Source organism: Hydra vulgaris, chromosome 03 (genome assembly GCF_038396675.1).
Source record: "Hydra vulgaris chromosome 03, alternate assembly HydraT2T_AEP".
NCBI lineage: Eukaryota > Metazoa > Cnidaria > Hydrozoa > Anthoathecata > Hydridae > Hydra > Hydra vulgaris.
This window is the reverse complement of record NC_088922.1, coordinates 39,000,953-39,027,599: the sequence shown is the minus strand read 5'-3', so window position 1 is coordinate 39,027,599 and position 26,647 is coordinate 39,000,953. Positions and strand designations below refer to the sequence as shown.

General features: G+C 27.1%; 1 protein-coding gene across 1 annotated transcript in view; it reads left to right on the top strand.

The window, feature by feature from the left end:
• LOC100210504 (cilia- and flagella-associated protein 47) overlaps positions 1–26,106 on the top strand; it is a 96,877-nt gene extending 70,771 nt beyond the window's left edge. The window contains exons 35-50 of the mRNA XM_065793158.1: positions 1,801–1,994; positions 2,099–2,148; positions 3,017–3,385; positions 3,548–3,793; positions 5,873–6,066; positions 6,543–7,027; positions 20,320–20,685; positions 20,790–20,897; positions 20,987–21,095; positions 21,230–21,328; positions 23,169–23,328; positions 23,439–23,810; positions 24,612–24,807; positions 24,931–25,092; positions 25,190–25,358; positions 25,669–26,106. Coding sequence (XP_065649230.1) covers positions 1,801–1,994; positions 2,099–2,148; positions 3,017–3,385; positions 3,548–3,793; positions 5,873–6,066; positions 6,543–7,027; positions 20,320–20,685; positions 20,790–20,897; positions 20,987–21,095; positions 21,230–21,328; positions 23,169–23,328; positions 23,439–23,810; positions 24,612–24,807; positions 24,931–25,092; positions 25,190–25,358; positions 25,669–25,827 — 3,438 coding nt within the window. The 3' untranslated portion in view covers positions 25,828–26,106. The remainder of the gene's footprint in view (positions 1–1,800; positions 1,995–2,098; positions 2,149–3,016; positions 3,386–3,547; positions 3,794–5,872; positions 6,067–6,542; positions 7,028–20,319; positions 20,686–20,789; positions 20,898–20,986; positions 21,096–21,229; positions 21,329–23,168; positions 23,329–23,438; positions 23,811–24,611; positions 24,808–24,930; positions 25,093–25,189; positions 25,359–25,668) is intronic.
• Positions 26,107–26,647: the final 541 nt, after the last annotated feature.

The following is a 26,647-nucleotide window of genomic DNA, read 5'->3' as shown; positions in this document are numbered from 1 at the left end:
CCTTTAAACTATAGAGGCTTCAAAAGCCTTTAATTAGGAGCTTTATTTTTTTACTGTGTTCACCTCCTCAAGACTGCAGAGGCTTTCTGCAGTCTTAGGTTGTGGTCTATTCAATTTTTTTCTAACCTGTACAAATTGAGTTTGAAAAAAACCTGTTCTTAAAAGTGTAAAAACAATTTAAGATTATCTAAAAAGTATAAAAATATTTTTTAAACATTGTCAGAGTTGTAATACATTCTAAATATTTAATTAGAGAATGAAGTGTTATTTCATGTAAAGGTCTTAAAACTTTGGCACAAACTTTGGTAACTTTTTGTTGGGTCTATTAAAACCACTATCATTATAGCCATACCTTATAACAGTATTTTTTTTTTAAAGAAAGTTCTTTTGATTTTTATCAGTGAAAAGGAGATCAATAATTTTACCTACATGGTGTTCGTAAAGATTGTGTTGGTAATTTTTTCAGTCAATATTGTGTATAAGAGGCATGGGTTAGTCATATTTTTGTTATACTGAGCATGGAGATTGCTATCAAATTCGTACTTTCCAAATTCATCTGTAAGTGATACAAAAGTCCTTTCTTGTCCATTTGTCTGTCCCAATAGCATCATTTCATTCATAAGTAGTTTCAATCGTAATCTTATATTTTAGAGAAAAACTTTTAGATATTACTTATTCAAAAATTACATTGAATCTTAAGTCAAATAAAAAATAAAGTACTTACAGATAATCCTAGGATGATATTAATAAGATAAAATGTAAACTTCGATTAGTTAAGCAAAAAGATTGGGAAAATGGTTTTTAAATTGCTATGATTCTTCTCTATATTTCGAATTATGCTTAGTTTTGTTGATTGTTAAATTTGTTGACCCTTTGTAGTTTTGATTTCTTGATTAAAAATCTAATGCTGATTAGTCAAACATACAGCTTTATAAAGTTTAAAAATTCCTCATTTTCTAATGTTCTACAGTTTTAGAAGGATTAAAAATTAAAAAAAGGTGCAGTTTTTAGTTTGTTTTAATCAGAGCGATTTAATAAAACTTTTAGTAAAATAACTAAAAACCTATATAAAAATAGACGTCGCTTTCGATTCTTTTTCTAATTCAAATATAGTGTAGAAAAAACAAATGTTTTTTTTATTAAAGGACCTCGCTAACTGATTGCTGTGCTTTTATTTGCTTTTGACTGCTTTCAGTGTCTGCTTGCCACTCGGATTGTTGTTGATCTCTCAGATCATGTTTCTCTATAAGATTTTTGGATGACAGCTTCATGGACCTTTCGAGCATATAGCATCACTAATGTCATTTCAGTTACATTTAAAATTAGCAAGCCAACATTGGGCAACTGTTGATGATGGAGTAGAGTTTGAAATAAACTTTTAAATCCATGGCTCAGCTTGAAAAGCATTTTTTTGTAAATAAAAAATAATGATAAATTAAAACATAAAGTGCTTTGAATCTGTTGTTTTTGAAGCAAAAGAGTTGTCATTTAAATTAATGTAACTTCTAAAATGAAGATTGGTTGTTATAAAATGTTTATTTATGTCTTTATGAACATTTTATTAGAAGGACTATCTAATGGCAAGGCTTAGGACTTTTTAACCTATGTTTTAGTAAGGGTTTATCAAACGTTGCGGATTTATTTAGCGAGTTACAATATATATTTGAATTTTATGTGTTAAACTTACATAATATACAATAAAGTTTACTAAATCATTATTGATTATTTATAGTTATATATAAACTGTATTGATTTTTTTAATATATAAAACAATATTTATTTTTTTGTTTTGTTTTATAGAATCATTTCAAATATGTTTCGCCATGTTATGAACTTCTAAAAATAGCTGTTAAAGTGGAATGTCCTTTTCCATGTAATGGGATTTTCAAAGTATTTTTAGTTGAAACTGGGCCAGTAGAACTAGACTCAAAAATAGCATGCAGACAAAAAAAGGTTTTAACAAATAGTTATAAGAAACCTAAATTAAATCAGGGGTAATAGTTTAGATTAATTATTGTTTTTAATAATAAAACATAATAAAACAATAAAACAATAAAATAATGCTTTGAATGTTATTATAATAGTTAATTTCTTACAGGATTAAAAACCAATACTTTGAGAGTAAACCAATAAATTTGGAATCAAAAAGTAAGATTTGAGTAATTGTTTTTGTATAACTATTTTTGTTTTATAATAAAGTAATTATTTTTGTTTGTTGATGTTGTTTGATTTATTATTTATCAGCTCAATCAAAATAATTGTATCAATGATAGTATTAAAATGTCACTTATTTTTAAATGTTACCATCAGTTAAAAAAAAAGTTATTAAAATGATTTTACTTTCCCAAAATAAACTAATCATTACATATTATTTAACAAATTGACTTAAATAACTTGACTACTTGAATTAAACAAATTGACTACTTCAATTTAGCACAACAACTGCTTGAAATATATATAGAATACTAGTAAATGTATATTTAATTAAGTTGAAACATCTGGAATAGTATGTAAACTTATCCTTATAAATTTCTTTATATTGAATTACAATATTTCTAGGGGTTATATATACCCTCGTTATTCAAGTAATATTTAAAAAAAAAAAAACCCGTTAAAAAACAAACAAATAATAAAACTTCAATGTAATGTGTTCTTGCGTCTTAAATAAGAAAAATAAGGTTTCCAAAACGAAGATGTGATGTAATTACGGTCGTCTTCATTCAAACCACCTTCATTTGGAGAACACTGGTGAAACTGTATTTCCAAGGACTCTCTCACTTTTCTCTTAAAATAGCCTACCTCTACTTTAACCGTGTTGTTTTTATTCCAGCCAAAGGCACCATGACAATTTCTGGAATGCCCCGCTACGGTCAAATTTTTCCATTTTCCCTCAAAAGTATGTTTTTGATGTTGGCAAATGCGAGTTGAAATCTTGAGTTTTGTTTCATCTGTTAGTAAATGTATATATTTTATCTTTTTTGTGTATTTATCTTTTCATGAGTCTTCCTTTTTTTAGAAAAACTTCTTCAAAGTGCATTTTGGTGTGCATCAAAATCAATTTATATAAAAACTGGTTTGGATTCCAGTATTGAGTTAGAGTTTCTTCCTTTTGAAATAGGAACAAGGCACTGCTCTTTATTGTTTTCAAATGAAAAAGTTGGAGATTTTTTATATTTAATTGAAGCAGAATCTACATTGCCTCTGCCTTTAGGCGATCCATTTATTAATGGGCCTTTTCGAATGACAAGTGCTAAAGCCATGCAACAGAGTTCTGGGACATTAAAAGAAGATAACCACATAATTTACTTGCATTGTGATGCTGGTGAAGAATGTGTTGCAGAGATAAATTTTGATTATTTGAATTCAGGAAAGGAGAGAGCGCTGGGTATTATTTTTTATTTTGACATTACTATAGTTAGAATTATGTTTATTACTATTTTAATTTAAAGTTGATATGTTACTTACAAAAGAAGTGAAAGAAATAATAAAATAATTAGTAAAAATAATAAATAAGAAAATTCATTGTTGCTTTTTTAATTCTTTTAAGTTGTTGCTGCACGTCAAAGAATGACAGATGAAGAACTTAGAAGGAGAGATGTGACTGGAATGACTTCATATCAAACAATATTGTCTAAGGTTTCTTTATTACAGATTAACAGGGAAAATTATATCCAACCTTTAGATATACTTAATATAAATAATCTTCAAAAAGAATTTAAAGTGGAAGTCTCTTCTCCATTCTTTAGCGCACCTGATAAAGTTGTAATATCCACTGATTCAAATAATACTTCAGGTAGTTTATAATTTTTTTTTAGTTTAGGTACTTAACAAGTATTTTTTCAAAAAATAATAACAGTTATTTAAGTTAAAGAAAAAAACCTGTTTTTATTAAAAATATAAAACTTACTAAAATCTTTTTCTGTTTAAAAAAAGATTTTAGTTTGTATTTGTTCCTTTATAATGAGGGGGGAGGGGGTTGAGCAATAAATTCATAGGCTGATGTTTTATGGTGAATACAGGTGATTATTGATAACAGATAATGTGCTTAAGGCAAGCTATAGGGAAAAATAAAGGTGAATAGACACAACATGTTAAATTGCCAATATGTAGATATTAAGTCTCAATTAGCAAATGTTGTTAAAAAATATTCTAAGGACAAGACAGAGATGTTCTTTTCCCACTTGTCACACATATTAACCAGAAATAGCTCTGTTAAACCACTCTTTTTGATGCAAGTAGCCCTTTTATGCAATTACTTCTAATGCAAACATCATTAATAAAATTTAATGATGTTTGCATTTGAAGTAATTGTGTAAAAAAGCTAAATAAAACAATTCATGAATTGTGTAAAAGCTAGTGATGTTTCAGTTGTATAAAAGGGCTATAGAAATCAATTCACTCTCAATACAAGCATCAAAATCTGGCTTGATGAATAAATTGCTTCAAAAGATATGGAATTCTTCAGACAAGAAAATGGAAACCTGATATTTCTGTTTATACAATTTTGTAACTAAAGCATTTGTCTTGTGAGTGGTTATATTGCAGATAGAGTGGGTTATATTGCAGCAATATTTTTAATTTGGTTATATTACCTTTGATCCTAAGACTAAGGGTGTGTATATGTAAATTAAAAAATTATTATATATAGATAATATGAGAAGCATGAAAATTTCTATATCAATATTTCTATATTGTTTTTTGAAAATGATATTTTAGCTATTGTTTATTTATCATTACATTATTACTTTGATAGTCTCTGTATGTCCCTGTATATATATATATATATATATATATATATATATATATATATATATATATATATATATATATATATATATATATATATATATATATATATATATATATATATATCATTATATGTATATACAGTGACATATACACAGGACATATATACATGCATAGAGTAAGACATAAACATGCATAGAGTGGTTAACAATATAACAACACAATGGCCATACAGGAGATAGTTAATATGTTTGTAATGTATGTAGGATTATCAGTGCATACTTTTCTCTTTTAATATAATAGCAAGTAATTTAATAGTAAAATAAAAAATCAACACATTAAGAGGACAAAAGTCAATTAATTTATTTGAACAAAGTTTTAGTTATGCCATGGCTCTGTGGCAAAAATATCTCTGTGTTTAAGAGACTCAAAGCTTATATAAAATGCATAAAAAAGTTTTTTGGTTATAAGCATCTGGGTAGCGTTACAATTATGTTTTTTGAACTTTGTTTACTAACAAAGGTTTAGATCTTTAGCCTTCATGTATGATAACATTTTAGTTAAAAGCTGCTTATGCTGCTTTTAAATGTTTTAGATAATTTGGTCATTTGTTGTATTTCAGATTAGATAGATCCAACAATACATAATTGTTGGATCTATGTAATCTGAAATAAATTAATAATGATAATGTCAGCAGTTAACACTCTGCTTTTTGAATATAAAAGACAAGTTTTTTATTTAATTTTAATTTTTCTTCATCGTGATTGAAAAAATATTTATGTGGCCTAATTAAACTATTTATACATCTTAATTAAAAAATTTATGTCCTAATTAACTTTAAGCTATGCCAGCTCTTTACTGACTAATTTTTTTACTCCTTTTTTCAATTCTTTTTTAAATAATGTTTTCTTTTTGAAACATTTTATTTGTCCTTTTAAAAATTTATGATCAATTTTCCTTTTAAACTTAATTTTTTAATATATCTGAAAAGCAAAAAATATTTGTTTCTTTTTATTGACGAGAAAAAAAGTATGCAAGGTTTTTTTTTTAGATATACATTTATATTTTTTTTATATACAAATAGTTTTAAAGTTTCTTATAGTTTGTAATTTAAATTTTTATACAGGTTTAAGCTCTATAAAGGTTCCAATAACCTTAAAACCTTCTATACCTGGGCAATACCATTGCAAAGTAATTTTTTTTTCTGAGAGTGATATACGAGTATATGAAGTTGAGTGTACTGTTAAAGCCAAGAATTCTTTTGTTGAATTGGAATTTATTACACCAACTCATGAATGTGTTATTCAAAACATACCTTTTGTAAGTTAAAATTTTGTAGTTTTACAGTAGTACATTGTGTTAGTATATAGGTTTTATACATTCAATATGTATGGCATACAAGTTTTATATATGCAACATGTATGGGTAAGTATAATGGGTAGCATGCTAATTATGGTACTATATAAATTGCATTTTTAATTTGACTGTAATTTAGTTTTAGAATTAGTTAGTTTGAAATTAGTCATATATTCATATTGTATTTTTATATATAGTTATATAGCAGTGGTGTAGTGGTAGAGCGCTCACCACCTCCCTGGTAGTACCGCGCTCAACTTGTTTCTCCGCGCAGTGGCCTTGTTTATCAAGGTTCGTGTTTCGGAGTTATAGAGTTGAGCGAGGGTTAAAACCACCTTTAAGTAGCCTTGTCTGTAGTGGCATTCTCGGTCTTGGAGAGGTGAATTAAAATATATATATATTATTACAATTCATTGTTTAACAAAAGATTGTATTTTTAGGTTAACCATAGTGATTTTGACTGGAATATGCGTTCAGAAATTACTGGTGAAGGTTTTTTTGGACCAGAATGTTTAGTTGTGCCATCAAAAACAACAAGCTATTATCCATTATCTTTTAAGCCTATATATGAAGGAACTATAAATGGGTGTCTTAAGCTATGCAATATTAGTAATGGTGTTGAGAATACTTTTAAACTTAAAGGATTAGGCAGCCAACCACATCCTGTTGATGTTATTAATATAGAATGCATTGTTAATGAACCCACTCTTAAAGTATTGGAGCTAAAAAATAACTTACCATTTAAGATGGTATTTCAAACATTTTCTGACTTGAGCATAATTACAGGTCCATTATTTGTTCCTGTATTATCTAGGCAAACTGTTCAAGTGCCAATAAGAGTTCTAGCACTGAAGCGTGGATATACAGAAGGTGTTATTTGCTTTGTTTATGATGTTGGAAGTAATACAAGTGTGGGAACAAGCAGGTTGATAAATTATTTACTTAAATAATAGTATACTCCTAATAATATTTTACTTGTGAGAATATGATTTAATAATTATATTTTAAACATACTGCATAAATGTTAAATTGTAAATGTAAATTGTAGTACATTTATTTGAATTCAAGTATTATCCAATCTCTATTATTGGTTCTAGTTGCTTTCTAAAAAGTATTACCTGTTCATAAAAGGTTTTTAATTTTCATTTAATTGTCATAAATTATGTTTGTTAAAGTTTTTTTTTCCTAAATACACTAATTTATTTTGCATATTTCCAATGTTAAGCATCTTGATTGTGTGACATGTAAAACTTTTTTATTGTACAGTTATTTCTTAAATTGCACAGTTATTTAATTGTAGCTTGTCATAAATTTTAATCAAATGTTTTGGTATTAGTGATTTTTACCACTTAATTATAGAAAGTAGTTTTCAATAAATTAGTTGTGTTTGAACCAAAGTTATACAGAATTATGTTTTTTATATTTTTTATATTTTGAATTTATATTTTGTCAGTATGTTTATATAATTTATATTTATATTTGTTAGTATGCCTATATACATTAAATTTTTAGACAAAACAAGTTTATAATAATTTTAATTAAAATTAATAGTTAAGCTCTGTATTGTAATACTTCTGCAACAGGACAAAACTTGAAAAGGTATTAGAATAATTTTGAAAAAAATTTGGTTTCAAATTGAAATCATACAAAATCCAATATTTAAAATAATTTAAATTTTAAATTTTAAAACAAATTTCGATTTCAATCAACATAATGCTAAATCACCATATCATTGCACTACTTACTACTACCCTAAAGCTGACTGGGATTCTTTTCATGATTTTCTTTGTGATGGTCTTTGGGCTGATGTCTTTTCTCTCTCAGCTGAAAAATTTGCCTCCCACATAACCTTCTGGATTCAGGCAGGAATGGAAGGTTTTATTCCTTCTTGTTGGTTCTAAGTCAAGCCTTGTTCTACTCCATGGTTTTCACCCTCTTGTGCAGCTGCTATATCTAATTGTAATCATTTTTTTCATCTCTTTCAAAAGAACAACTCTCTTAAGAACAAACGGCTATTATTGCAAGAAATCATTGTAAAAATGTGCTGTCAGATGCTAAGCTCCATCATTCTCAGTTCACTAAATCCTGTATCTTATCTCAGAAGTTAGGCTCTATAGACTTTTGGAAAATCTTCAACAGCATTGTTAACAAAGGTAGGTCTAACATTCCATCTCTCACTCATCGGACTGATCTTATTACTTTTCCAAAGGATAAGGCAGCACTATTTGCAGAGACCTTTTCTTCTAATTCGACTCTCGAATCTTATGCCCATTCTCTTCCTCCCATTCCAATTAAACAGGTTAACCCATTGTTAAACATTCAAATCACTCCAGCTTTCATTGCCAAAGTCATTTCTCAATTAAACTCTTCTACAGCTTGTGGTCCAGACAACATTCCTGTCATAGTCTTACAAAATTGTCCTCCAGAACTCTCTTCAATTCTCTCTAATCTATTGAATAAATACTTTACTGAGTTTCGTTTTTATGTCTACTGGAAAATGGCATCTGTTGTTCCAATTTTCAAAAACTCTGGTGAACATTCTGACCCCTCTAATTATTGTCCGATCAGTCTTTTTTCTGTTATTAGCAAGTTCTTTGAGTCTTTGATAAACAAATTTCTCACATCCAATCTTGAGTTAAGTAACTTATTGTCAGACAATCAATACGGTTTTCGATCCTCTTGCTCTACAGCTGAGTTGCTAACTATGTGACTGAAAGATTTTATTGTACGTTAGATTGAGGCGGAGAAGTTAGGACTATTGCTCTTGACATATTTAAGGCTTTCGGCAAAGTTTGGCATGCTGGTCTTCTCCATAAGTTTGTTTCATATAGTGTACTTGGGGAAGTTTTTGAGATTATTAAATTGTTTCTTTCTAACCGCTTTATTAAATTCATCCTCAAAGGCCAACACTCTTCTTTATTTCCAGTAACTTTTGGGGTACCTTAAGATTCTATCCTTAGTCCTGTTTCTTATCTACGTTAATGATCTTCCCGACAACCTTACATCTAAAGTAACTTTTTTTGCTGTAGACTCAGCTTTATACTCCTGTCTGAACAAAAAGTCTTTTCTTTTTGATTGCTTAGAACAGGCAGCTGATCTGGCATCTGATCTCACTTCTGTAACAGATTGAGGATTACAGTAGCTTGTGAATTTTAACTCCAACAAAACTCAGTTATTTACTGCAAACAACTATTGCAAGACTGTTAACATTCCTATATTAATGAATGGCAACCCTCTCACTGAGTCCTCTTCCGTATGTTTTCTTGGATTATCGTTTACTACTGATCTTTCATGGAAACAATTGATTGCTAAATTAGCTTCTGCTAATTGTGCCCATTTTCTTTCTCCTGATTCAATTCTCTACCTCTAAAAATCTCTTATTCGTCCCTGTATGGAATACTGTCATATTTGGGCTTGTTCTTCTAATGATGCTCTTTCTCTTCTGGACAAGGTCCAAAAACGCATTGTAAATGTAGTTGGACCTGGTCTATCTGCTAAGCTTAAGCCTTTATCCCATTGTTGTAAAGTTGCATCTCTTTCTCTTTTCTACACTTACTATCATAGTCGCTGCTCAAAGGAGCTATCATCTCTAGTTCCATTTACTAAAACTTATTCTTGCTTGACTTGTTATTCAGCAAAGTCTCATTCTTTTACTGTATCTGTCTCTGCATGCTCTAAAAACTTTTATTTGTCTAGTTTTTTCCCTGCACTTCAACCTTTTGGAACTCTCTTCCATCTTCATGCTTTCCTGACTCATACAACTTTCAACTTTTCAAGTCTTCTGTCAACCATTTCCCTGTTCTATAAGTCTATTCTTTTTTTATAGTAACTCCCAATTTAATAGTGGTTGTTGTAGCCTTATTGTGAGTGAATCAGAATTAAAAAAAAAATTAGAATAGTATTTTTAAAGCCTGTTTGATTAAACAGGTATGTGAAGATGCCCTCAAAAACAATATAAAAGTTTTAAACTAAAATTTTTTTAAAGATAAAAAAAGTAAAATAAAAACATAATTTGGTTTAACCTTTGCATAACAAAAAATATGCAATATAAAAAATATTTCCGACATTGGAAAAAATAAAAAATTTTTAAACAAAGGAAAATATAAAAAATATTTCAAACATGAAAAACGCTTTTAGTAAGCAAAAAAATCTTGTCTTCTAATAAATTACATAAAATTTTTAACAAGAATATTAATACACAAAGTCGTGCATGAAATTTATAAATATTTTTAAAAAGTTACAATTTTTCATTTTTCAACAAAAATGATAATCAAAATCTTATTCAAAAAAATCAGAAAGTTCCGAACAAAAAGACCGAATATTATTTATCAAAAAAATTCAGAAAGTTCCAAACAAAAAGACCAGATATTGTTTATCAAAAAAATTCTGAAAATTCCTAACAAAAAAAATAGAAATTGCTTAAAAAATTGAAATTGCTTAAAAAAAAAGATTAAAATTAAAATAATAAAATAAATTAAAATAAATAAAATTAAAATAATTTAAAATAAAAAAATTTAAAATAAAAATAAATAAAATAAAAATAAATTAAAATAAATAAAATAAAAAAATTAAAAAATAGAAATTGCTTAAAAAAATAGACATTGCTTAAAAAAATAGAAATTGCTTAAAAAAAAAAATTTTTTTTTAACTATTCGTTTTAATTTTATTTTTAAAAAATGTTAAAAGAGATATACTATTAAAGTATTAAAAGAAATACCAAAATTGTTTGGAGATTTAAAGATTTAGGCTACAACATTTGTAACGGGTATAACTACTATGCTAATGACTTCAAAAACTTTAGACAAGCATTTCTTTTTTTTTTTTTTTTTTTGTAAAGCATTAAAGTTTTTCAATTTTTTTTCTTTTACATGTCTTTTTTCATTAAATTTTTATCAGATCATCCCAAAGATCATTCAGGTCATATTTTAAAAACCTGGAAAATTGTTTAGGTAAAGTAAATCTGGGTGCAATAAAAGATGCAATAAAAATTTCTTTATTTGGTATCAATACTTTATCAATATTTATGAATATACAAATATTTTATATTTATTAAAAATTCTAATTTTTTAGAATCAGTTTTTTGCAGCTTTAAATAAATACTGATGGTTTAACAAAGCTAAAATAGTAGCAATCAATTATCTAAGATCATTGTACATGTATTTTTTATTGACTTTAATTAATTATTATTCTGACTTATTATGGTTCTGACTTTAACAGTGTTCTGGTTTAAATCAGTATCTATTAGGTTTCGGTCCAACCAGACGGACTAAATATGGAATTGTTGCAGACCATTTCATTGAAATATGGAATTGTAAAATTAGTTTGATTTTCCAATTACCATGTCTGGATGAACTTTATTTTTTATCATGAACATCTGCAAGCCAAATTTAACTTTAAGGCAGGACGGCTATTTTTTGATTTTCTATTACTCGATTCTTTTTATCTCATTAATGAATTTTCTAACAAATTGTCTAACTTAAACAAGTTATCAAACAATGAAAATAATTTAATCTTTTACAAGTCTGTAATTAATTATTGTAAAATTAGTTTGATTTTGGTAAAATTCACAAAAATGATGATCTAAAAGACAAACAAACCAAAAATTCCGAACAAAAAAAAGTAGTTTGAAATTGCTTATTCAAAAAAGTTCTTAAAGTTCTAAACAAAAAAATTATTGGAAAATTGCTTATTCAAAAAAATTCTGAAAGTTCCAAACAAAAAGACCAGATATTGTTTATCAAAAAAATTCTGAAAATTCCAAACAAAAAAAATAGAAATTGCTTAAAAAAAAAAGATTTTTAACTATTCATTTTAATTTTATTTTTAAAAAATGTTAAAAGAGATATACTATTAAAGTATTAAAAGAAATACCAAAATTGTTTGGAGATTTAAAGATTTAGGCTACAAAATTTGTAACAGGTGTAACTACTATGCTGATGACTTCAAAAACTTTAGACGAGCATTTCTTTTTTTTTTTGTAAAGCATTCCAGTTTTTCAATTTTTTTTCTTTTACATGTCTGTAAGTCTTTTTTAATTCATCATGTGTTTACTGGGTGACCTGTTGGGTATATTCCAACAAAAGAGTATGGCAAAGAAAAATCTTGTGAGTCTCTATATTTGTCTATGTCTGTAAAACCAAGTTTAAAATCTAAGCCATCAAATTGTATATTCAAACCAACTACTTCAAGATCTCATTTAAAAACTTGTAATGTTCAACCTGGCAAGTTATCTTCTTTCAATTTAAAAGTTGCCATAAAATTTTTTAATGGTTTAAAAACAATAAATTATAATAGAGTTATCTAACTCTAATGATTAAATCAAGGATTGGATCATTTAAGTTCTCACATAACACAAGTGTCTTATTGTTTGTTTTGAAAATTATAGTTTGTTGTATAAACTACTTCACTGTGTGTTATGCTCTATAAAGTCATGCAGAAAAAAAATAAAAACATTCTAGTATTACAAAATTAACAAGATTAATGTCAAAAGTAGCATAGTGAATAGTTTTTGAAAAGGTTATTGAAAATTAAAATGTTATTGCTATTATTTATTTACTACTTAATTACTATTATCTATTTGTTGTTACTTTACTATTTTAAGTTTCATAGTGGTTATTTGTTGGTTGGACCTAAACTTTCATGTAAAATGTTTCCTGTGCATTCAAATTTTCTTTTTAAACTAACCAGTTTTCATTTTAAAATACTTTAAAGATTTTTTACAGATCTTTTTTTACAGATCTAAAATACTTTAATGATTTTTTACAGATTTTTTTTTTTTTTTAACATCTACACTTCCAACAAGGCTGAAAGAAACCACTATTAGAGTTGAAAGTTACTGGAAGAGAAAATATGAAGTTAGAGCAAGATAACTATTAAAAGACAACTTATAAGATTGCAATTTTTATGAATCAGAAAATCAAGGTAAAGGGAGCAAATCCCAAAGAACTGATGCTCCAGGAAAAAAACTAGTCGAATAAGAATTTTTGGAGCACTTAGGAACAGTTAGGGTAAAAGGATGAGATATAGTTGAATGATGTGTAACACCAGAATGAATTTTAGTAGATGGCAAGAGACGCTCATTCTTTAGAATAGTGCCCATTACAGTAATTAAAAGAGAAAGAGAAGCAAAATTACAACAATATGACAATGGTTGAAGGTTGGCTGCATAAGCAGGTCCAAAATATGTTTAGAATGCATTTTTGCACCTTGTTTAAAAGAGAAAAGGCATCATTCAAAGATCTGCTCCAGGTATGGCAACAGTATTCTATACAAGGACAGATTTGAGATTTATAGAGATAAAGAATAGAATCCGGAGTAAGAAAGTGGCAAGCACAATAAATTGATGCAACCTTAGCTGATGCTCATTTTGAAATATATTTGATTCGGTTTCCATTTAAATGATTATCAAGAAAAATTGGAAGTAAGAGTTAGTCCTAGAGGATGAAGAGTAGATGACTCATCAAGTACATTACCATTCATAAGTATTGGAAGATCTAGGTTATTGCTATAACTATTAGCTAAAAAAAAAAAGAGTTTTATTTGAGTTAAAGTTCACCAGCCACTGACAGCCTCATAGCAGAAGTGAGATTCTTTTAAGCTCAAATGCCCCCTCCAAGTAATTAGAGAGTTTTGGCTTCTTATCAAGACAAAAATAAATGGTAGTATCATCAGCAAACAATGCCACTTTAAGTGTGAGAATTTCTAGGAGATCATTCATGTAAATTAAAAAAAGTATAGGGCCTAGAATAGAATTATGAAGAACCCATGAAGTTACAGGAAATGAAGAAGAGTGCTGTTCATTGAGGACAACTTTTGTACTATGATTAATAAGGAAGGATTCTATAATATGGTGAAGACCAGCATGCTAAACTCTATCAAAGGCTTTAAAAGAGTGATAGCCCTATTCACTCCACATCTATCTAATGCACAATAAAACCTATGAGTTATTACCGATAACAAATCAGAAAAAATGCAGTAAAACAAGAAGGCTGATATCCATATTGATAATCATAGTAAGTTATTAGATTCAAAATGAGAGGTTAAGTGTTTGTTGAATAAAGACTCAAAAACCTTGCTTATGATATGCTATCTGGGCCAGGTATGTTGTCTGGACCACAAGCTGTAGAAGAGTCTAAGCAAGAAATCACTTTAAATACTATAAATAAATACTTTAAATACTTATAGTATTTACATATTTATAGTATTTAAATACTTTAAATACTATAAATAAAATAAAGCTGGAGTGATATAAATGTCAAACAGTTCATCAACCTGTTTGTCAGCTATATCAGGATTTGATTAGTAGAATCAAGAGATGAGCATAACTTAGCAAACAAAAGATAAAATAACTTTTATATGATTTTGTACATCTTTTTAAAAAGTATTTGCAATAACTGGTTGTTTTTTTTGGGTGTTTTAATATATATACATATATATATATATATAATATATATATATATATATATATATATATATATATATATATATATATATATATATATATATATATATATATATATATACAGTATTGGACAAAATATTTGCAACCAACATCGAACAATGCTAAAAAGTGTTCCTAATTTTACATGTCTTAAAAACGAAACGAACTATACTACCACAGCAAACAGTTCAGTAGTCTGGAGTCATAGCATGCCATGACATGAGCAATCAGCTGACAGGTGACAGCACACAGGCAGAATTTCGTTGACAAGTGCCATTTTGCAGTGGACAAAACAAGTGCAACTTTTTTGGTTTCTTTCATTTTCTTAAGTCTGGTCCGTGTCAACGTCACGGAAGTGTTTTAATAATTAAAGGAAGTATCCAGAAGTTTCCAGAAGCATGCAGAAGCTTCCAGAAGTTTCCAGAAGACGCATCTGGAAGCATCCAGTAGCATCCAGAAATATCCAGAAACATTCAGAAGCATCCAGACGCATCCAGAAGCTTCCAGAAGCATCGAAAAGAAGCATCTAGAATCTTCCATCTCATATTGACTGGAATGTGCAGAAATGGCGAACTGTCCTGTTCAGTGATAAATCAAAGTTCAACATCATTGGGAGCGATGGCATTTGCTGCGTATGTCGACCGGCCGGAAAATGCCTCGATTTACGTTACTGCCATAAGACCGTGAAGCATGGTGGAGGCAATGTAATGGTCTGGGGGTCATGGTGGAGGCAATGTAATGGTCTGGGGGTGTTTTTCTGCTAACGGTCTAGGTCCAATACATCGAAACGATGGAATAATGGACCGTTTCATGTATAAAAATATCCTGAAACATGTTATGTTACCTCATGCTGAATGGAATATGCCAATAAAATGGGTTTTTCAGCAAGACAACGATCCGAAACACACTGCAAAAGTAGTCAAGCAGTGGTTTCCAGACAACCACCTATCGGTGATGGATTGGCCGCCTCAATCTCCGGATCTGAACCCTATCGAGAACCTGTGGGAGATCGTCAACCGCAGAATTAATTGTGAAGGTGTTCTTAATAAGGATCAACTGTTTGAACAAATCCAAAAGGCCTGGGCAGCGATTCCACAAAGTTTCATTGATCACCTGATCGAATCTATGCCTCGAAGATGCAAGGCTGTGATCGACAACAAAGGATTCGCCACTAAATATTGATAGCGAAATACAACTAGGTCAACATTTTGTCGAGTTGCACTTGTTTTGTCCAGAAGGAAATCAACATTTTTTAATACTTTTGATTAATTTATTAATTTTTGTGTACAAATAATGAACTTTGTGATGAATAAAACTTGAAGAACTTTGTCTCTAAACAGTTACATAGTTATTTCTCTAAATTGAAAAAATGCAGCACTTTTATATAAAGAAACTAAATTAGCATTATTTGGTTGCACTCGTTTTGTCCGATACTTTATATATATATATATATATATATATATATATATATATATATATATAGATAGATATATATACATATATATATATATAAGCAACATTTTTTTCATATGTCTGCTCAACCACTCAAAATGTGTTCTATATAATAAAATAATACTAGAATTAGAAAATTTTCAAAAAAAATTTTTTTTAGGGGCAGCTCAAGACCCTTAAACATCAGATAGGTCCCTAAAATTATCAAAAAAGTAGTTCTTCAAAAGTATATTGTGTTGGGTCGCTAAAGTAGCCAAATTTTATAATAATTTCAAAAATAATCATCATTTTATAAAAAAATTGTTATTTTAGATTTTACTAAAAACGATTAACTAGAAAATGACATTTTCAAAATAAAAACTACAAATATACATTTTCACGAATAATTTTATAATTTTTTTTTAATATTTTATAATTTTTTTTAATGTTTTTTAAAATTATAATTATTTTTGAAGTTTTTATATAGTTTTGCTTCTTTTGAGACCCAACATGATATACTTTTGAAGAACTATTGTTTAATAATTATAGGGACCCGCCTGATGTTTAAGGGTCTTGAGCTACCCCTAAAAATATTTTTTTCAAAATTTTTTTAATTCTAGTATTATTTTATTGTATAGAACACATTTTGAGTGGTTGAGCAGACATTTTAAAAAAAGGTTGTTTTAAGGACCACCCTAATATATATAATTATATACTAGGGTTATATAATTATATATATATATATATATATATATATATATATATATATATATATATATATATATATATATATATATATATATAATTATATATTTATATATATATATATATACACACACACACAAATATATATATATATAATTATATATGTATATTTATTTTTATGATATTTCGAGGGAATATTGATACCCTCATTATCAAGTATATTAAAAGCCGTTATTGTATATATAATATATATATATATATATATATATATATATATATATATATATATATATATATATATATATATATATATATATGTATATATATATATATATATATATATCAAATCAAATCAAATATATTTCGAAATAGCTATAACATTTCAAGGAAATTTACAATAGTACAAGTACTAATATAAAGTAAATACCTGAATATTCAACATAACCTTATAGTCAATGATGAAAATAGTAATAATAACTGATAACAATAATACTAATTATAATAATAATGATAATAATAACAACAATAATAATAACAATAATAATAATAGTAACAAAATGATAACAATTATAATATAAGGAGAATTTCATAAATAAGGATAATAACAGCAGCAACAAAAATTTAGTGAATAATGACAGCGACGACAAACATTTAGTACGACGTAGAGGATGGTTGAATGAAAAGAGATAAATAAATAGATAAATAAAGAATGCCAAAATATTGGTACTTATATTAATAATATTAGAATGAAAAAAGTTTAAAAATGGCAGATAGGAAAAAGTTTCAAAATGTTAAAAATATCAAATAAAAAATTGAAGGATCTTGAATTGATATACATAATAACGAATTCCAATATTAATTTGTAGAAATATTTAATTGTATTTTTTAACAAATAATTAAAAAGCTTGATTTTGAATTCAGAGATTGTATTAAGAGATTTTAGATCAGGAGGTAGTTTTTTCCATGAGCTAATAGATTGATATTTAATGGATTTATTTCCATATTTAGCAGAGTGGTGTTTTGGAATAACTAAGTTTAAGCTACTGATGGAGCGAAGAGGATAATGACTAGTAAAGAAATTGTTGAATGATAGGGGAAGGTTTTTGTGATGAAAATTCCAGACAAATTGGCAGTTAAGGAATATAACAAGGTCGCTTAATTTTAATATATTGGAAATTAGGTATAGCACATTAGATTTAAAGTTATTGTACTGAAAATATATTATTTTTAAAGCTTTATTTTGGAGGTGGGACAACCTTAAAATGATTTGCCTAAGGGATTGTCCCCACACTTGACATGCATATCTTAGATGGGACTCAAAAATAGCATATATATACCTGCCCCTACTATAAAGGCAAAAATTTAAATGTATATATATATATATATATATATATATATATATATATATATATATATATATATATACATGCATTCAAGTTTTTGCATTTATAGTAGGGGCAGTGTCACTTGAAAATATTTTAAAAAGACAGTTTTTACCAAGAGAGTTATTTTTGTAGCTTGATCTATCTATTTTTAGATTATGTTTTGTTTTTTTGGTAGAAATGATGGGAGGAGTTGATCTTATCCATTTGCAATTATGTGTATATTTAGGAGGTTGGGTGCTTGTTTAATTTTTTTTTGTATATATTTGAAATATAAAATATTTTTATAATATACATTTTTTATTCAAAGAAAAACTATTTTATTGTTTTTATCCAAGATTTTTTATCAGTTGTTTTAAATTTTAAACAATGATAAGCTACAACCATTTAGTTTGCTTCTTCGTCTTCTTTTGTTTCTAAAAGTTTCAATGAAGTCTTGACTAGAATTAGTAGCACGTTCTGCATTGTATTGTAGAACTAAAAGACCAGTGACAAATTTTTAAAAAATCTTTTATAATCTGGAAATAAGTATATAATATATAGCGATATATACACATAGCACATAGCCACAATAAATTCCAGTTTGATGAACTGGTTTTCAGCCATTCTATCTAAAGTAATGTCATTTTTAACAAATCAAATAAAAACCAGTTTTCAGGTTCGAAAAATCTTTAATTGTTATATAACTTGCAGGTTTTCTGTTTGAGCTAGTTCAAGAGCTAATTTATGTAATTAATTTACAGATAAACATTTATCAGCTAGGCACATAGCCACAAATCTTTCATTTAAATACCAACTGTGTTTTTGTGTATTTATGTAATTATTTACAGATAAACATTTATCAGCTAGGCACATAGCCACAAATCTTTCATTTAAATACCAGCTGTGTTTTTGTGTCTTTAGCACATATTTCATGAATCAGCTTTCCTTATTGCAATGATATAATATTGGAGCTTATATTTTCTCAATACATTTTTGAATAAAAATAGGAGCAATATAATACTTTTTAAATTTTAAAAAGCTGGAGATACTGTCTATCTTATTATCTCCATTATTGCAAGTATCGAAACATTTTATTGTCTCCTCAAATTTTTTTATAAGCAACCTTTGTTTGTTTCCTAATTAACAGATAACATAACCTCTGTAATAGAGTTTTCTTAATAAGCAATTGTGTTATGGGTTATATATTATGTGTAATGTGTTATATATAATTTCAATTCTTTTTCCATTATGAAAAACTTCAAAATGATTTTTTTTTTTTCAACAATTCCTTGTTGACATTATTTTTATTAACAAAAAAATATTTTAAAATGTACACAATTCTTTTTTGACTCCTCTCCCTCTCCCACTCTCACTTCCAGATTATTAAAGATTTTTTAAAAATTTGTCACTGGTTTTCTTGTTCTACATTACAGTGCAGAACATGCTACTAATTCTAGTCAAGACTTCATTGAAACTTTTAGAAACAAAAGAAGACGAAGAAGCAAGCTTAATAGTTGTAGCTTATCATAGTTTAAAATTTAAAACAACTGATAAAAAATCTTGGATAAAAACCATAAAATAGTCTTTTAGTTTCTTTGAATAAAAAATGTAAAAATGTTTTATATTTAAAGTACATAGAAAAAAAATTAAAAATGCTCTCCCCCTCACCTTAACCTCCCAAATATACACATATTGCATATGGGTAAGATCAACTCTTCCCATCATTTTTACCAAAAAAAGTTACAAAAATAACTCTCAAGATATTTTTGAAATATTTTCAATGACCCTGCCCCTACTATAATGCAAAAACTTGAATTTTTTACATTTTTAGATAGCTGGGACCAAATTTTCATCTGCACTTGTGGGGGGAGTTTTTTTTGATTGGGAAAAAAGTATTATTGTTTTAAGTTAATAAAAGTAAAATTTTGTCTTTTGCCGATATGCCATTTCTGAATGAAATGAAATGTGCTTTTTACTAATACCCCTAATAGATAGATCGGCATTCATGACCTAAAAGTGTTTGAGGTTGGCAAAAAATTACCGACCTTGTTTCCATGTTTTATGGTAAGACCTTTGAATCAAATTTGCCAACCTCTAAAAGATTGAGGTCAGCAAATTTGATACAAAAAAGAACTTTCAAAAAAGTCTTATTAATATAAATGTCTGTACTACAGACATTTATATTAGTAAGATATACTACACATGTTTTAGTAACAAATAGTAAACGACATCAATTTTTAAAAATTATGAAGTTAATGTGTAATTTTTTTTATTCAGAATAAGAAATGAGAGTGACAGTGAAGAAGATTATAATTGCACAGCATTTATGTCATCTTTATCAGTTCAGTTAGCTTCTCTTACATTATTAGAAAAGATTGCTCGTCCATATCGTATATGGTTTCAGCTAAATATAAATGCATTTCCTGGAAAAGCTGTAAAAACGCTTTTTGCCTCATCTAACATTTTTTCAAGCACTGATATAGAAATATTTTTAAATAATCCTCTTGACAAAGATCTTAATTTAAATGTTGTTATCAATGGTGTTGGATTAAATGGTATTACTGAATTGATTTTACCTTCATTAGAATCTGTTACCTATCATGTAAAGTATTCTCCTATTTCAATTGGAAAACAAAAAGCTAGGTAATGTTTTTGAGTTTGTTTTTATTAAAAAATTTTTAAGCTTTTAGCATTTACATGATTAATAATTTATTTATTTTTGAAAATTGATTTTTTCTTATATTTAGTGTCATATTTCAAAGTGATTTATGTTCTGAATTTTGGTATGAGTTAGATCTTATTGCAGAAGAAGCATTACCTCAAAAGTTACCTATGATAAAGTGTTGTCTAGGGTGGTAAATAACTATATATACTTTATATGTTTTTTTTCTAATTCAATTTTTTCATGTGTACTTCTCTTTTTTATAAATTTTTTTGTATCTAGTTGTAAGGAGGCAAGCATCCATGTTGAAAATCATTATGCTTACTCTGTTTGTTATAATGTATCATGCAGTAATTCAAAAGATTTTTTATTACGAGGAGTTGATGATAAGGTATTAGTTTTAATTATATTTATTTTTTATATATTTTTTTATATACTCTGCTTTTAAATAATTTAAAATATGTTTTTTTTTCTTATTTAGAATTCGATAAAATATTGTTTTAAATATTTTTTATTTTATTAAAGTTATGCTTGCCCCCATCTTGTACCATTGAAGTGCATTTCATATTTACACCATCATCTATTGGCCATCATCAAGGCATTGTAGTTTTTCAAAATGAAGTGGTATATTATTGTAAACTTTTGTTATGATAAAAAAACTAATGAAATAATCTAAAAAATTTTATACAAATGCACAAAATTTAAATATAAAGTGTAACATTTGTTATTTATACTACATTAATTTTATATTATCCTTTTCTATGTTTTAAAAGTAACCTGTTGTTTCATAAAAAGTCAAGATATCTTGTATGAAGATGGTTTAGTATTCAGCATTGTCTTTTTAACACCCCTTTTTTGTGCTTGTACAGTTTGGGTTATTTGCCATGAGGTAATTAGTTCTATTCATGATGAAGATTTTTATCCAAGGTTTTAGAGCTCCTTGATCTGATGACTTTATCCTAAATCTTGGATAAAGATATTTGTCCAAAGTCCTAGACCTTTTTATTTATTTGCTAACAATCAAATAAATACTTTTAAAAAATTCTTTTCTTACATAAGTTGTTATTAAAACACACCTTAACTGTTGCCTCTATAAAAAATGGTAAAAAAACAGATCAACATCAATTTATCATTTTGTCAACAAAAAATATGTTCATAGGAAACAAAAGGAGATATGCAAAAGGAGGTATGCTAAAGGAGGTATGCAAAAGGAGGTATGCTAAAGGAGGTATGCAATAATGGAAACAAGGCTCAAGCTTGGTAGCTAAAGTAGACCCAATTAAATTTAAAATGCACTTTTGCCTTAAAGAGAAAGGGTATCATTAAGAAGAAGCACCCCAAGTATGACAACAGTATTTTAAAAAACCTAACTTTTGAGTTAAAATGTAAGATTTTGTAATCTATGAATAATGGATTTAGTCGTTAAACAATACCTTTTTGTATCAATTTCTTTTGAAATTATTTAGTTTTTGTTATTATTATTGCTGTTAGTTCATTATTATTTTTAGCTTTATTATTTGTATCAATAATACTATTTGATTTTATTTACTTAGGATTAGTTTTAAATGATCTTGACTGTTTGTAAATGATCTTGACTGTTTCAGAATATATTGATTGATTATCTTTATGCACAATTAATTGCTTTATTTTCTTTATGCCCAGTTATTTATTATTATTCAATGAGTGAATATTAATCAGTATTAGTTATTAATCAATAAGTGAATATTAATCAGTATTGATTATTAATCAATAACTGAACATTAATCAGTATTGATTATTAATCAATGACTGAACATTAATCATTATTGATTATTAATCAATGACTGAACATTAATCAGTATTGATTATTAATCAATGACTGGTTTAGTCATTCATAAGAGCTGATTATATTTTTGACACATTGCATTTCATTAAGTTGACCTCAGAATATTATGACAAACTATACATAATTTTAACATTTATTTTTTTGTAATTTAACAAAAAATCACCAGTAAAAAAAATGGCTTCTTAAAATCCAAATGTTTAGGGTGTTTGCTTAGAGTTTTTTTACACCGTAAGATTTAAACACATTATTGCCTAAATAGTAATTGGTTATAAAAACTTTTTTTAAATAGAAAAAAGTAAATAGTTCAATATTATTAGAACTATTTGAAACAAATAAAAATGGGTTTTAATGTACAAATATTTTGGTTCTGTAATATTTTTATTTAAACAAAACAAGACAAGATTAACTTTTTACATGGCACTTATCACTTTTTTTCTAGTACTTATTTTTTTATTTTGTAGTATTTATCACTTTTTTTTTGTGGGACTTATCACTTGTATTTTGTCGTACTTTTCACTTTTATTTTAATGTTTAAAGACAAAAAGTAAAAATACTGTTTGATTTTTAATTAATAAAAATTTTTATTACTTATATACACTGTTCATAACATGTGCTATTTATAGATATTATATACATTAGATAGGTAATCAAACATTTATTTTGTCTGGTTTGGGCGAAGCTCCTGAACTCAAATATCAGTTTATTCATGCACGATATGGTGAGAGTGCATCAACAATTATTCAGTTTCATAATTCATTTGAATGCAATGTTTCTTTGGAAGTACAATTACAATCAGAAAGTAATTTTTTTTTTGTTAAATAATTAGAAATTATAGGTTTATAAAAATGTAGCACAAATTAAAAATTGCATGGAAATGGGTTTTATAAAATATTTTAAATTTTTTTTTAGATTCTGACTTTAGTATGCTTTCAAAACCTTATACGGGTATCTTATGTTCTTCAAAATCTGATATCTACATACCAATATCTTACAGTGCACAGTCAATGGAATCATCTCAATGCACTTGCTATATAATTCCAGAACTAATTTATGAAGAAACTGAAGGAGAATGGTTTCATGATAAAATGAAATTTAAATGGAGCTATGTTGTTCAAGGCATTCCAATTATTGAGCCAATTAAGGATTCTTTAGCTCCAGCACTCACTTGTCGCGCAAGAGAAAAGTTAGAAAAAAAGATATTTGTTTTGCTTATAAAAGAAAGCTTTATCAGTTCAAGAGATAAAATTTGTCAACATTCTGTTTTTCCTGTTCGTATATTTGGTAAAGTTTCAATTTTTTGTTTTTTGCATACAATTTTAATTGGGTTTTGATTATAGAATCATTTTATATGTTGGATATTTTTTATGCAGAGATTTAAAAGCTTGTTAATTTTTTACTTTCAATATATCAAATATACTACGCTGTTTTTTATTTTTAATATATCAAAAATAATATACTTTTTTTTTCATGGTGTGTCAGTTATAATATACTATTTTTTACTTTTGTCTTTTATTAGCCCTTATATAATGGAATTGGTTCAGCTTAAAAATAAAAACGTTGAAATACTTTTTAAGGGTATCTATACATACTAACATATTAACTATAATGAGAGTTTCACAAAAGCATACTGCTCAAAACTTTGTTTTAGAGAGTGCTTGTTAATTGAGCTTGCAAAATGAAAAAGATATTAACGGAACTGATTGCAACGAAACCAAATAAGAAAGGTTTACCAAGAAGTAACTGCTTGCTTCTATTGAAAAGCATAGTACTAATAGAAAAAACTTATTCTAACCTGACATAGTCTCACTATATTATGTCAAAATAGTGAGATTATTTCTTTAGAAGAATTGGATTATTTAAGTTGTTAAAGGCGATAGCCTTCCAAATATACCGAGACGTCGATCAATTTAGGATTTTGGAATAATCTAAAAAAAGTGATTTAGAGAAGAACTTGAAATTTAGAAAAATTTTAAAAATAATAAAGGAGTTAGCACACTATATAAATATTTTACAAATGTGTGCTTAAAAACTACTTAAGTCTTTTAAATTTTTTCATGGATTTCTTTTCATCATTCAATTTAGATCATATTGACTCTTTTAACAACGAAGCGCAATTGAGTGAAGATTTTGATTTCAAACTTGAATTTGATAACAAAGAAATTAAAGAGGAAATACAACGATCAGTTTTAATTACCTTAGAAAAAAAATATATCGATTGTGATTATGCAGTGCCAAATCTTGTGTTTAAACTTGTATTTTTCCCTTCAAAACCATTTTGGTATGTCTATCTTTTCTATACGTAAAAACTAATGTGAACTGACAAATAATCTACTTCTTTAATGTTTTTTATTTTTTTGATTGTTTGTTTTTTGTATTATATGCTACTATTGGCCTTATTTAGCTATCTCGTTCACTTGGCTATCACTTCACCAAAAGGCGGTATTTGGAAATACCCATTTAAATTTGTTTCAAATGAAGCAGTTCCTGATGATGTTATTATGATTCGAGCTGTTGGATTAAACAAAACTGCACAAGTATCATTTAGGCTTAATAGCCAGGCAGAGTAAATATTTGTTTTTGTTCAACATAATTCTATATTGAATTACACAAATTTTTTTAACACACATTTTTTTTTTGTTGATGTTTTTGTTTTGTTGCAGAGTTGAGAGCGAGTTTACTGCTCATATATCTACTGGGTCAGATAAAATGTTTGAAGTGATTCCGCAGGCTGGAGTTCTTCCGCCAATAAACACTGAAGGAGTTCTCTTTACTTTAAGCTACAAACCGCTTTACTATGGAAAGGAGCACAAAACCAAACTTACTGTTCAGGTGAGTTTATGCTTAGCTGTTGTTCATTTTGAGATTATCAAGCTTATGGTGAACTGTTTATGTTATGCTAATTTATGTTGATTATGAACGTTTTTGTTTATTTAATTATGAACGTTTATGTTATGCTAATTTATGTTTGATTATGAACGTTTTTGTTTATTTAATTATGAACGTTTATGTTATGCTAATTTGATGCTAAACTATTCAGGAAAACTGATTTGAACAATTTAAGTGGATTTATTTTAACTTTTTCTAAGTGATAATAAAGTTTTTTTAGTAATCATAAAGTAATAAACTTTTATCTTTTAAGTCAAAATTCATGCAATGGATTTACGAAGTACGAGGAGTAACGCCTGAATATCAACCCCCTAAAGTTGATGCTGCTATAATTAGTCATAACAAAACACAGAAAAGCAATAAAAAGAAAAATTTTGTAATAAAAAACTTGAAGGGTTTTCACACAAAGTAATCAATGAAGTTATACTTTACTAAAAGGTCTAAAGAAAATTTTTATATAGTATGAAGTTGTGTATTTTTCAAATTTGTTTATCTAGTCTTTTTTAATATAGGGTTTAGTTATTATTAAAATAAATAATACTTTAGAGTGAAGCACTATTTTTACCATCATTTTTAGTGTTGTGATATAAGAAATATATTTTTATTATCTTATGTTTTTTAGCTTAAAAAGTAAAATTTTGTTACGTATTTATGAATCTCTTAATTGAAATGAAAGTCTGAATCGGATGTTTACAAATTTTTACTTATGTTATATAAAAGTTGTCACAAAGATGAAACTTAATTACCAGAGAAATCAATCTAATTGACAAATAAATAAAAAATGTTAAAATCTTAAAATTACGTTTGTACACAAACATGATGATTCATGATGAAAACTTCAACAAAGATAAATTTTTAGCGAACTACTTTGCGGCAGAAGATTGCTCCAAATCAGTTGTTTATACACATAACAATCCTAAAAATCAGAAAAACTACTTGTGCGGGCAGTTCTTATACTTTTCACTAAGACACTAATGAAATCGCTACATTTGCTAAAAGAGAGAGAGATTAAGGTTTAATGGATTGGAAAACGTGATTCACAGCACACACATTAAGTCATTGTTTCAATATAAATACTCATTGTTAAAACTCTTCTGTTTCACAAACAATTTTAAGGTCACACATAAGTTGAATTAATCGTTCAATTGCATAATTAGTCAGATTTTAAATCACGTATAACTCCGTCCTTTCCCTTAATTTTGCTTTTAATTCAATACATATATTCAATACAT